Source organism: Equus przewalskii, chromosome 30 (assembly GCF_037783145.1).
Source record: "Equus przewalskii isolate Varuska chromosome 30, EquPr2, whole genome shotgun sequence".
NCBI lineage: Eukaryota > Metazoa > Chordata > Mammalia > Perissodactyla > Equidae > Equus > Equus przewalskii.
The window spans coordinates 18905355-18918777 of record NC_091860.1 but is presented as its reverse complement, the minus strand read 5'-3'; the positions used below and the strand labels follow the sequence as shown (position 1 = coordinate 18918777).

Here is a 13423-nt window from a genome sequence, read left to right as displayed (position 1 = left end):
ATGACTTCAACTGCCTGACACAGCGTAACATACTAAAATGTTAGCTTTTAAAGCATTGATTTGTTCATGATCACATAATATGGGTGCATGTTTTTGTTATGATTTTAAAATAATACACATACCATGTCAGTAAATAAGATGAAGGAAAATGCACACAGGAGGTATTTTTCAGAATTTATCACTCCTTTTTAACAAAGCACAAATAATATGCAATTTATTAGGGAGGGAAGGCTTTGAGCTAGAATTCGCAAAATAAATTTGGGCTAAAAATAGCATCAAGCAATTTATGTTAAATGTGTAGTACGTGCTGTGCTTAACTCTTAGGTTTGATATGATTCCGAGGGCTCCCTTAACAGAAAGATTGCTACAAAAGTAATTTAGATTTTTGATTATTCACTTGAAAACTTTTTAGTCAAGATAGTCTGCAAATGGGAATGTCATGATGCTGCCAGTGCCAGGCTTTTGGAGTGGGTCTTCCAGCCAGCCTCTCCGCCTGGTGGAGGTGAGTCCATGTGGGAAGAGCTTGAAGAGTTTCCAGGCCCTCGATTGGAAGAGACCAGGCCTATCATTGGTGATGTCTCCCGTTGCTGGATTTGTACGTTGACTCCATCGTGGAAGACTTCTGGCTATCTTTAGGCAAAACTTAGTAGAGAGGAGAATCATCTTGACTTTCCAAAATACTCCAGATTAGAAATCAAGCTAGATTCGTTTTTCATTAAACTTTTTATTTTGAGATAACTGTAGATTCACATGGAGTTGTTAGAAATAGTACAGAGTTACCTACTTTCCCTAATGGTAACATCTTGGAACACTCCAGTGTAATGTCACAACCAGGATATTGACATGGATACAGTCAAGATGTGGAACTTTCTATCCTCCATCACAACAGCATCCCTCCTGCTGCCCTTTTGTAGCCACGCCCACCCCCCTCCTCCCTGGCAATCACTATTCTGCCCTCTTAGTCCATAATTTTGCCATTTCAAGAATGTGACATAAATGAGATCATACAGTATGAAACCTTTTTGGACTGGCATTTTTTCACTCAGCATAATTCCCTGAAAATTCATCTAGTCAATCTAGATTCTTTTTTTTTAAAGTAACATGAAATCAATCTATTCCTCTGGCCATACCATATCAAACCTAAACTCTTATGCAGGTCCACTGTATTGGGGCTATTTATCCTATGGACTCTCAAACAGATTTTAGAACTGTTAAAATGAGTCTGACTTCTTTCAGGGAGCCTGTGTACCGGCAGGAAAGACTGAGAATTGGGCCAAAGTGATATTCCAGAATCTACATTTTCCCTCTGATAAAACTAAACATAAGAGGCACAGCAGTTGTACAGTTTCTTATCACTAGATACTACATTTCTGTCTGATTTTTTGATTTACCTTAAACGTAAAAATTTAAAGAAAAATAGTCGATAGCTCCATGATGGTTTTTTTCTTTCTTTGAAGAGTTGTAGATAGACTCATAAGTTTATTAACAAAAATTTGGGGCTTATTTGTGGTTTTATACAGCATTTGCTTTAAAATGAAGGTATGATGATTACAGTTATCTCCTTCGATTCTTACAACCCCGTGAGACTGATATTCTTTTCCCTACTCTATAGATGAGGCTTAGCAAGGTTAAGTAACTTGTCTCAGGTCACCGAGTAAATAAGTCACAGAGAAAGGATGGGAACCAGGTATGTCTGTGATTGCGAAAGCCCTGAGTCAGTGTGCACCCAAAAGCTACATGGCACAACCAAGGAAGGGCCTTGTCACTGGTTCTTAATAAACTGTTTTCATTACACCAATAGCACTAACTCATTGCAGAAAAACAGATAAGACAAAAGAACCGACACTTGCTAATGTTTTTGTGCACCTACTCCCAGAGCAGCATTATTTTTAAGAACTTTCAAATTAAATCACTTGGTTTTAGCAGTAAAATTTAGTTAAATATGTGGTTTCAGCATACTTCTAATTAAGGATTACAATTCATGTTAATAGCAAAAATACACACGATACGTAAAGAGTTCACGGTGTATTTCTCACCTAAGTGCTAGGTCATGATACCGTTATGAAGACTTCAAAGGGAAAAATTTCTCATCTGCTGAATTCTAAATTCCATATTTTTCTATCAGCTCTCTAGCTTTAGAAACATAGGCGCTCATGGCATCTTCCTTTGACAGCCCTAGAAAGACACAAACAGATGATCTCACTGACTGATGGGTTGGGAAATTAAGAAGGTTTGTTTAACTTATTTAAGAATTCACAGCACCTTTTTGGAGGTTCCATGCTTCCCATTTTGCCTTGCCTTTTAAATCTAACATTGCCGGACACTCTGCCAAAAGAAGGATAGACATATTTTCAAGTTTACTTTTCACCCCATGTTTCTATAAACATTGTTCAAGTGAAATGTATTATTTTTAAAATGATAGACTACCAATGTCGATGTCTCCAATGACAGATTGTTTGTAGAGCCCATAGAGTTCTTTCAGTTCTGCATCATCTGGCCTCCTTTTCAGCTTTCTCACGTCTTCTGCGACCCTGTCAAACTCAGCCTAGAGCAAAAAGGAGAAAAGGCACATGGTGCATTTGCTAACTGCCAGCAGGCCCATCTATTGTGGGGGCATTTACCACCAAGCAGTGGGAACCCAAAAAGGAGGAGGGAGGTTTCAAACAGAAATGAACAATTACCGCTCTGGTTCCACCAGAATTATCCTTATTTATTTTAATTCCTCGACAATTCTCCCAGTGCTTACCTGATAGATAGACAAGATACGGACTAAATAAAATTTTTAATATGGAAAATGTTCAATTTATCTATGGTTAAAAATTGAAGAAGACACAAATAAATGGAAAGCTAGCCTGTGCTCATGGATCAGAAAAATTAATATTAAAATGTCCATATGACCTAAAGAAATCTACAGATTCGATGCAATCTATACCAAAATTCCAATGACATTTTTCACAGAACTAGAACAAATGACCCTAAAATTTGGAGTTTTTTAAAACATGTATTTCAACTTTTTTATTTTGATAGACCCTGAACTAACATCTGTTGCCAATTTTTTTTTTTTCCTCTTCTTTTCCCCAAAGCCCCCCCAGTACATAGTTGTATATTCTACTTGTAGGTCCTTCTGGTTGTGCTGTGTGGGACACCGCCACAGCATGGCTTGATGAGCGGTACCAGGTCTGCACCCAGGATCCAAACCAGTGAAACCGTGGGCCGCCAAAGTGGAGCATGTGAATGTAACCACTCGGCCACAGGGCCAGCCCCACAATCCTAAAATTTGGAACTCCCAAAGACCCCAAAGAGCCAAAGCAATCTTGAGAAAGAAGAACAAAGCTGGAGGCATCACACTCCCTGATTTCAAACTATATTACAAAGCTATAGTAATCAAAATAGTATGTTACTGGCATAAAAACAGAGGCATAGATCAATGGAACAGAATAGGGAGCCTAGAAATAAACCCACACATATATGGCTAGGTAATTTACAACAAAGGAGCCAAGAATATACAATGGGGAAAGGACAGTCTCTTCAATATATGGTGTTGGGAAAATTGGACAGCCAAATGCAAAAGAACAAAACTGGGCTGCTACCTTATACCATACATAAAAATCAACTCAAAATGGTTTAAAGACTTGAACGTAAGACCTGAAACCATAAAACTCCTACAAGAAAACATAGGCAGTAAGCCCCTTGATATTGATCTTGGCAAGGATTGTTTTTAAACTGACGCTGAAAGCAAACATAAACCAGTGGGACTACATCAAACTAAAAAGCTTCTGCACAGCAAAGGAAATGATCAGCAAAATGAAAAAGCTAGCTATGGAGTGGGAAAAAATATTTGCCAATCACGTATCTGATAAGGGGTTAATACATAAAATATAGAGAGAACTTATACAACTCACTAGCAGAAAAAGAAACAATCCAATTAAAAAATGGGCAGAAAATCTAAAGAGACATATTCCGAAAGAAGACACACAGATGGTCAACAGGTACATGAAAAGATGCTCAACATCACTGATCATCAGGGAAATGCAAATCAAAACCACAATAAGACATCACCGCACACCTGTCAGAATGTCTGTTCTCAAAGAGACAAGAGATCAGTGTTGGTGAGGATGTGGAGAAAAAGGACCCTTGTGCACTGTTGGTGGGCATGTAAATTGGTGCAGCCACTATGGAAAACAGTATGGAGGTTCCTCAAAAAATTAAAAATAGAACTACCATATGATCCAGCAATTCCACATCTGGGTGTTTATCTGGAGGAAACTAAATCACTATCTTGAAAAGACATCTGCACTCCAATGTTGATTACAGCATTATTTACAACAGCCAAGACATGGAAACAACCTAAGTGTCCACTGATGGATGAATGGATAGAGAAAATGTGATATATACGCAAACAATGGAATATTACTCAGTCATTACAAAAGGAGGAATGTTGCTATTTGCAACAACATGGATGGACCTCAAGGGCATTATGTTAAGCGAAACAAGTCAGACGGACAAAGATAAATAGCCTGAGATCTCTTTTATATGTGGAATTTTAAAAAACCAAATTCATAGAAACAGAACAGATTGGTGGTTGCCAGAGGTGGGCGGTGGGAGAAATGAGTGAAGGTAGTAAAAAGGTAAAAGAAATATATATATATATTTTTCTCTGATATATATATATATATATATATATATATATATATCAGGTATAAATTTCTCATATATCAACCATCTGATACATTTTTTTCTTATAAGTTAAATACACATTTTTTCTTATAAGTTAAAAGCACATAAACAAACATTTCTATTAATTCTTTTTAAATAATATTACACTCAGGCCAGCTTTCTTGATCATCCTCCTGGACACTTCCTCCTCTTCTTCCTAAATCCACTTTGCTACATGCAACAACTTTGCTACAATTAACATCTTCGTCCAGACCCTTTATCTCCCAGTGCCTCTTTGCCTGCATTCTTCAACATCAGTGTTATTTATACCCATTTGGTGGACGAGCTAGTTTCTCAGGACAATATTTCTGACTTCATTGAGCTGCTTGTAAAGATTCCTTTAAACCTTGAGACCAAAATTTCTAAGACTTATTTCAACTGATTTCCTAAAAGGAGAAGTTGTTTAGCCAACTGAGAGCCGATGAGCGAAAACTAACGGGCTGCGTGGAAACTCTGTACAAATACACAGGGTAATAAACTTTGTCCTCCCTGTTTGTGAATTAGCTCTGAGAGCCCCAACCTGCCTGACTCCCCAGGACCCTTAGGCTGGCCCAGGGCCCTGGCCCGGGAGTCGGGCCAGCAGCCGTCCCTCAGCATATTGCGCATAGGGACGAGGTCCGCCTCCTCCTCCCCTGGAGCCTGAGCGCTCCTACGAGGTTTATCTCTTTCCTCTCTTAGTTTATCTACAAAGGGCTTTGGTGATTATTTTCCTTAATAGAAATTTTCTCTTCTTTTTTTTAAATAAACTGTATTTCACCTTGTTATTTGTTTTAAAGCAGGAAGCGCCTGCAGCCTGGGTATCAAACAAGACAGGCTCAGCGAGGGGTCCTCCCTCCGTCCCCCAGTTTCCTTCTCCAGGGCCACACCTCCCTTGTCATCCACAGATCCAAAGGCCCGGTGGAGAGAGGACAGGCCCACCACGGCGGCAGACCCCCGGGGTCTCAGCAGAGTCGCTGGGTACAACCTCCATCCGGCGCCAAAGACGGACCAGTACCACAACTAGGACAGCTGTTTTGTGATGAACAAAATCACTTGTAAACCAGAGACCAGGGTCTCCAACCTAAATAACCTTGAAAATGGCCCAGCCTCCTCGTTAATCCTTATGGGGGGTCTGAGGAGCATGGGTGCGTGTGACAACGGATGCACCCCCTGCCTCATCTTTCTGAGTGTCTTTCTAGGAAATTGTCAGCTGCATTATACACAATGCCACGGTTAAGAACATAGGCTCTGGAGCTAGACTGCCTTGGTTTGAATCTCATCTTCATCACTTATAAGCTGTGTGACCTTGGGCAAGTTACTTAACCTCTCTGTGTCTGTTTTTTCACCCGTAATATGGGACAATAGCGCCACCTATCCACAAGGTTGTTAGGAGGATTTAAATAAGTTAGCATATGGAAAATACTTAAAATTGTGCCTGGCACATGGCTAGTGTTCAACAAAAGTTAGCTGTTATTATTTTTTATAAGGCTCTTTGAAAAAGAAAAAAAACTAGTTCTAGAAAAAACTGAAAAAAGTACTTGCAATGAAGCAAGACAGGAAAAATACTTTATGATTTAACAAAGAATACCAAATTGTTTTTATACACTCAGCTTTGTAAGTTATGTAGAAAAATAAAGACTAGAAAGAAATATACTAAAACACGTGAACAGTAATTGGCCTCTGATTACTGGTAAGTTTTCTGGTTTTTTAATACTTTGCATACTCTCCAAATGCTCTATAATGTGCACATAGTGTCTATAATAACGACAAAATTAAAATGCTGCGTTAGTGCTCAGGGCTTCCCAAGGGCGAGGCCGGGCAGCGCTATTCAGAGAGGCGTAGGGGCCTCCCCCTTCAGCTTCATCAGGGACCTCAGGTGTTCTGTTGGAGCTAAAATCTCAGGCCATTCTCCAGTGACAGCAACTCCATTCCTTTTGGCAAGCCACGCCTTGATTAGAATCCCAAGGCTTCTCAAAAACCACGCTCGGTCCCTGCCTTCGAGGAAGGAGTTTCTGGAAAATTGTCCTTCATATTTTAGGGGGGTAGGGAACCATCTGAGAACCTAATGAAAGTCTTGGACCCTCCCCACCCGTGTTCAGCCCCCCACACAGCTTCCCACGCAATTTCAGGGCTCCCCGTCCCCCCTCCCTCCCAGGGTAGGGAAGCCCATTTCAGAGCAGGGCCCAGGGTCATTCCTTCTGTCCTGCATGCCCTTCCAAGGCGCCTCGACTTGATACACGCCTGCGCTGTGGTGTGGCTCCCATGGGCCCTCCTCCATCAGGCCTTTCCCAGCCCAACCAGAGGAGCTGTAGAGCAAGAACACTGGCCCAGCATCAGGATACTGAGTTTGAACTCTAGCTTTGAGACACACCACCCTGGGACTCTATGCAAGCAATGCGGCTTCTCTGAGATTCAGCTTCAGCCAAAAGAAAAGATACCAACCACCTCTGTGAGGTGTTAGGATTAAAGGATTTGGAATGTAAATATTCTCGATTTGCTTCTGTTGACTCTGCCCACTCAGAGCTCATCCCTCCGATCATACTATTTAACAGACATATTGAATATATAGGAGGGGCCAGGCCTTTGCTAGGCAGACAAGGATGAACAGAGCAGCCAAGGAGCACAGGGCCGAGTGGGAGATGAGCAGCAGGTCAGCAATGACCATGTGATACTTGCTCTAATAGAGAAGCAGCTGGCTGGGTGCTCTGGGAGCGCAAAGGAGGGAGCGGCAAGCAGGTGTGGGAGAAACATTCCCAGAGGAGATGGCGCTTAGCTGAGCCTGGGCGTTCATATGTTTACTGGATGCACAGGAGCAAGGAAGGGTGTTCCAGGGGGAATGAATGGCATTTATTAGGGCTCAACACAAAGGCTGGGTGGGACTGTATTTTTTCGTTCCTCCAGATATCCATAACAGAGGGCAGCCATAAATATTCATCTTGGAAGCAGGAGCCACTCCTTACAGAGCGCTGGCAGGTGGTTGCGAGCCTGTCTGAGCCCCTTGTTGAATGAATGAATAAGTGAGTGGATATTAGGAGGGTCTGAAAGTTATTGCAGGTGAGAAACAGCTTTAAATGTACAGCTGTTTACATTTAATTTCAAAGCATTCTGGGCAAAAGGGAAACTTTCGTCATGTTCCTGTGCTACAGTGGAGCTGGGCTCGCTGCTTTGGGTGAGGAATTTCAGCCTCTGCTGAGCTGGTTTACCCAGAGGAGCTAGGTCCTCAGCGCCCTGGATGAATGCATGTGTGCATCACTTCCCTCGCAACTGTGGTTGAGATTCTTCAGAACAATGTGCCTCTGCCTAGACCCTCTCCTGTTCGTGTTTTCACCACAGTGCCCCCTGGCCACACTGCTGCTGCAGCAGTGACCCCAGTGTCACCACCAACCCTCCCAGTGGGTGCATCCTGCCTTCCTGGATGGAACCCGTCTCTCCCCACCGAGGAGTACTGACCAGCCGGCCTCTCTGTGAATTTCCTTTCAATTTCACTGCAGCTGAAGACAGCCTCTGGGGGTGACTCTCACCTAATCTAGCTTTACTTTCTGCAGCCCAAGAATATGGGCATCCCACACAGGCGGTTGACAATGCCTTTTTGAGCAATCCTTTCCCACTGAGGAATTGAATTAGGAAGATCCTAAATTCTCACACTCAAGGAACTGCATGGTTCTTAGATCATACAAATGTGTCTGTAAAATCATGAATCTCCCAGACTCGAAAAGATGCATCTTCTTGAAGCAGTCTACCTTTTAGCTTCATCGTCTAAGAAAGAATGATGTCCAGTTTACATGACTGTCAGCTCTCCTAAAAGCTTTGCCGTGGAGGTAAATATATTGTAATTTTAAAATAAAATTTGGAGGTCATAGCTGAATTAGAAATCCCATTTGTTGGGGCTGCCCAAGTGGCGCAGCAGTTAAGTGTGCACGTTCCACTTCGGCAGCCCAGGATTTGTTGGTTCGGATCCCGGGTGCAGACATGGCACTGCTTGGCAAGCCATGCTGTGGTAGGCATCCCACATATAAAGTGGAGGAAGATGGGCATGGATGTTAGCTCAGGGCCAGGCTTCCTCAGCAAAAAGAGGAGGACTGGCAGCAGATGTTAGCTCAGGGCTAATCTTGCTCAAACAAAAAAAGAAATCCCATTTGTCTTGCCAAACAAAACAAAGTACTAAGCTAAAAAGGAAGAAAGTTTTGATATTGTAAGATTTGATTATTTGGGGGCAAGTTTAATATGAATGACATAAGTCAAACATAAGCGAAAAATATCTAAATGTTCGAGGCTTATCCTTATTGGACACTGACCACACGCCAGGTGCTGTTTTAAATGCTCCATACACGCAGTTCCTTTAATCTTAACAGTCTCTCTCCTCCATATTTAGATGAGGAAACTGAGGCACATTTTTAGATGAGTAACTATGTCACAGGCTAGAAGGGGTGAGGCTTGGATTAGAGCCCGGCTGACTCCGGAGTGTGCGCCCTTACCCACCAGAACATACTGCCCGATGAATGACTTAAGAAGCCAACCATGCTCATTCCCTAAAATTTTTATGCAGACTTCTAAAAAATGATATTTTGGAAGAATATTTAATGATGAGAAAATGCTTATAGTCTTAAGCACAGGAACAAAACTGTATATACATAAATAGCATAATCGGTGTATCTACCTACACAGAGAGACATGCACGTACGCATGCGCACATACACATTTCTCACACACTCGAGAAAGTGACCCATCAGGTTAGCAGTGGTTATCACCTGGGTGAAGGAATTCCTGATGTTTTTATTTGCTTTCTATTTGTTTTCTTCCCCCAAAATCTCCACCCTGAACATATATTTTTTCACATATCAGAAAAACAGTATTTTTAAATACTAGTTTTACAGATGTCTGCTCTTCAGAAAAACCCTTGCCTAAGCGAGCCCCTGGATGTTCCAAGGAGCTAGGGACGCGGTGAGACCCCGGCTGCCCTCGCCCTCTCTCCCAGATGGACAGAGAGGGCTCAAGCAGGGCTCGCGCGTCCCACGGACCAGCCCGGGGTCCGCCCTCCCCGGGCCTGGGCTGGCTTTGCGATCAACCAAATCCCCGGGGGTTACAAGAGTTGCCATAGGGAGCCCGGCTCACCATCAACAGAGGGCACGGGTGCTGTCTCCACTGCAATAAGGGGGCGCTCGCGAGGGGGTGGGCGTGTCCTCGGGGGTCACCACGCACCTCTCCCGGGGGGCGAGAACGGCGGGCATCAGCTGCAGAGGGGCCAGGTCCGAGATGCACCGTCTCCCGGGGGGGCGTCACGGCAGCCCCGCTCCCCACGTGAGCGCTTCCCTCCCGGGAGCATGCCCTCCCGCGCGGCCTGCCACCCTCGGGCTCACCTGCAGGGACATGGTGGTAAAGCCGATTACCGCCGCACTCCAGCGCTGGATTCCCCAGACCACCAACACCCGCCGCTTCTTAGAAGGCAGCGCGCCTCCGCCCACTGGCTCCCATTGGCCGCGCCCCAGGGCACGGCCGGCTCCCATTGGCCGCCGGAATGAGGGGGCGGAACTGGGCAGAGAGTGGCATCCACCCTGCTCACTGAGCCCGCCCAGGCCCACGAGGCCCCGCGTTAGGAGTGTCAGCTGCCAGCCTCGCTGCAAGTGGAAGGCAAAGAGTTGGGAATTTAAATGCGTTCCTCTCCGCTCTTGGCTCGCTCCTCTATTCTTTCTCGAGAGGTTGTTTGCAGGAAATCCAAAGAGGTCTCCCCAGGGCCCGGACCTCGCTTGGCATTCCTCTTTTATATGTACTTTCTCTCCCGCCCATAATTCCTAGAAACCTGGACGGTAGACTGCCTTTATTCAAACCTCTCCTGTCTCCCCACTCGTCTCTAAGCACAGTTCATCAAGAATGAAAAAGCCTTGGAGTTTGCATCTTTTCTCCTCTTTATGTAAAGCAAAAACACTTACATTCTGAGCAGGTGCTGCAACCACCCAGCTAGTTTTCAATTATGGTGAAGGCCCAGGGCCACATGCCTATTCAATTTGTCCCTGTTCTCCGTGGGAACAAACCCAATGTCACTCCAAGTCTACAGACACACAGAGTGAGGTTGTGATTCACATTTGATTACATTCAAAGAACTGGAACCACATTGGCTGGTCATATGAGGGGTTAATTTCCGATTCTTCATTTAAATAGAAGCATTCCTGGGGCAAGGTGACTGGAGGAAACCACAAACTCAGTATTAAGAAAGTTACTCATTTGAAAGGTCTAAGAAGGCGACAAGGTACTAACAATGCAAGAGACAGGTGAAGAAAGGCCTGAAAACATTTTAGCTTGTTTTTGCATAAAACTACATTTAAAAGGTAGTTGCTACTTTGTCATGTAAATCTCTTCGTTTTTGTTTTTTTCCTCCTCGAATATATTTTCATGGTAAAATCAATGAATTTCCAAGTAACAGACAAAAAGCAAACGTTAGGAAAAAAAAGGTTTTGTTTTTTATTTTTTAAATTCCTGGATGATGGGACGTGCACCGTGAGGTACAGAGGCAAAAGGCAGCTCAGAGCGGAGTGTTTTCTCTGCTGGGTCTTATCAGTGTCTCAGCAGGGAACACTGCAGTGAGCTCCAAGATCCGTGTGTATCTGCAGTGGAGACATTTTGGCATTATAGTCATTGTAAGAAATCAGGAGAAGGGAAGGGAAAAGGTATACTGTGCTCTGTTTTATTCTAGAAGTCTAGAATGTTCTTTTAAGGAGTCTTTTCAAAGCATGTTCTTGTCTTGGGTTGTCTTCCCCTGACTGGATGCCAGACACATGGATGTCTTGTCTCCGGAGCAAAAAGAAAGAAGAGACAATGGAAACAATGATATCCTCTGTCCAGTGATGATAACATCCTAGGTACAGTGGAAACACAGCTTTCTGGAACCGTTCGGGAGTAAGTCAATTTGGATACACAATCAAATTCTTTTTTTTACCATTTTATTAAATATTAATCATAAGCCAATATACATACATACATATAGGTATCTGTAAAATTTAAAAAATAAAGGGCACCTTTATGAACCTATCACTAGTTTAAGAAATTCAACATTACCTTTCCATCTGTGACACTCCTGATTCCATTCCACCCTATCCTCTACCTTCCTGCGTGCTTTTTTTCATTCAAATAATTGCTGAGTGCCTAATATGAGCCAGGCACTGTTCTTTGTTCTTAAGAAACATCAGTCAACAAAACAAACAAACATCCCTATTCTTGTGTTACATCTGGTAGGGGATGACAGATAATAAATATGCATAATAAGCAAATAATATAGTCTATTAAAAGATGTTAGGTGCTAAGTGCTATTTTTTCAACAGAGCAGAGTAAAAGGGGTGGAGAGTCTTGGGTATGTGGGGTGGAGGAGGGGACGTGCCATTGTAAATAGGATGGGGAGGGTAGGTCTCTTTAGAAGATGCCATCAGAGTAAAAACTTGGAGGAGGTGAGGGAGCAGGCCAGGAAGGTCCCTGGGGAAAAGTGTCCCCTGCAAAGGCAGCATCCAGGACAAAGGCCCTAAGGAATGAGCTTCCCTGGCAGCCGTGAGGAACAGCCAGCAGCCCGTGTGGCTGGAGCAGGGTAGTAAGAAAAGAGGTCAGAGAACAGGAGGTGGAGACCAGATCAGACAAGGCCTTGCACAAAGGCATTTGGCTTTCAGGGGGAAGGAAACAGAACCCTTGAAGGGTTTTGAGCGAGGACTGACATGATCTGACTTACTTTTTAAAGGGATCACTCTTGTTGCTGTGTTGAAAATAGACTATAGGGGAACAAGGTTGGAAGCAAGATCCTTATTGTAATAATAATCCAGAGAAGAACGGATGGGGGTCTCAAACTCGGGTGGCAGTAGTGGAGGTAGTGAGAAACAGTTCACATTCTGGGTCTATTTTGAAAGTGGAGTCCACAGGAGTCCCGGATAGATTCTACACGGGGTGTGAAAGAAAGCCAGGAGTCAGGATCACCGCAAGACATTTGGTCTGAGTGACTGGAAGGACCCTGGGTGGAACAGGTTTGGTGGGGTGGCAAAGATCAGAAGTTCAGTTTGGACATGGTACTTTCGAGATATTGGACATCCAAGTGAAGATGTCAAATGGGCAGTTGGACGTCCAAGTCTAGTCTGGTGGGGTGTTTAACATTTGGGACTCAAGAATGTAGAGATAGTATTTAGCGCCTTGAGACCAGAGGACCCTAGAAACTGAATGTGTATAGAGAAGAAGATTGAAGATGGGGCCATGGGAAATCCCAACACTAATAAAAGTTTGGGGAGAAGAGGAAGAACGAGCAAAGGAGATGGAGAAGAGGTGATCACTGAGGTAAGAGAAAAACCAAGAGAGTGTGGGATTGGGAAAGCACATGATTTGAGAAAGTATGTCAGGTCAGTTGAGGACTGCGAATTAACGATTGAATCTAGGTCACTGTCAAGATCACTGATGACGTTAAGAGAAGCTTTGATGCAGTGGGAAGGGGCAAAGCCTCATTAGAGCGGGTTTAAGAGAAAAATGGGAGGTGCAACTGCAGAATAGTTTTAGGGGCTCTCCATTTGTTTATCCCTCCATGTGGATCACCATGTCTTAATCGATAAATCCTCCCTATTTGGTTCTTCTTCGGGAAGTGCTGTTTGGTGCACTTGGCTCTTCTATATACATTTTAACACCCATGAGTCAAGTTCCATAAAAGAAACTCCTTGAATTGATCTGGACTTGCTTTGAAACTCTACACCAATTGGGTGGGGGCGGAGAG

General features: G+C 43.6%; 1 protein-coding gene across 2 annotated transcripts; it reads right to left on the bottom strand.

Moving 5' to 3' along the window:
• Nucleotides 1–164: 164 nt before the first annotated feature.
• Nucleotides 165–10168, bottom strand: ACBD7 (acyl-CoA binding domain containing 7). 2 transcript variants are annotated; one of them, XR_546303.2, is made up of 5 exons: nucleotides 10053–10143; nucleotides 2428–2545; nucleotides 2263–2325; nucleotides 2037–2175; nucleotides 165–642 (listed from the first exon to the last, which is right to left on the bottom strand). XR_546303.2 is itself a non-coding variant. In XM_008529111.2 (4 exons), the coding sequence occupies exons 1-4, from the start codon at nucleotides 10062–10064 to the stop codon at nucleotides 2102–2104; spliced, it is 267 nt and encodes an 88-aa protein (XP_008527333.1). In that variant the 5' UTR covers nucleotides 10065–10168; the 3' UTR covers nucleotides 705–2101. The 2 variants fall into 2 exon arrangements, 1 of the variants encoding a protein (XP_008527333.1); XM_008529111.2 differs by lacking the exon at nucleotides 165–642 and having other exon boundaries at nucleotides 705–2175; nucleotides 10053–10168.
• Nucleotides 10169–13423: the final 3255 nt, after the last annotated feature.

Bases quoted from the DNA above. Each gene is read 5' to 3' on its own strand.
- ACBD7 (XM_008529111.2), bottom strand. The intron at 2,326-2,427 runs GTAGTCTATCAT...TTCTTTTGGCAG, and splicing joins CATTGGAGACATCGACATTG to AGTGTCCGGCAATGTTAGAT. The intron at 2,176-2,262 runs GTGCTGTGAATT...GTGTCTTTCTAG, and splicing joins AGCATGGAACCTCCAAAAAG to GGCTGTCAAAGGAAGATGCC.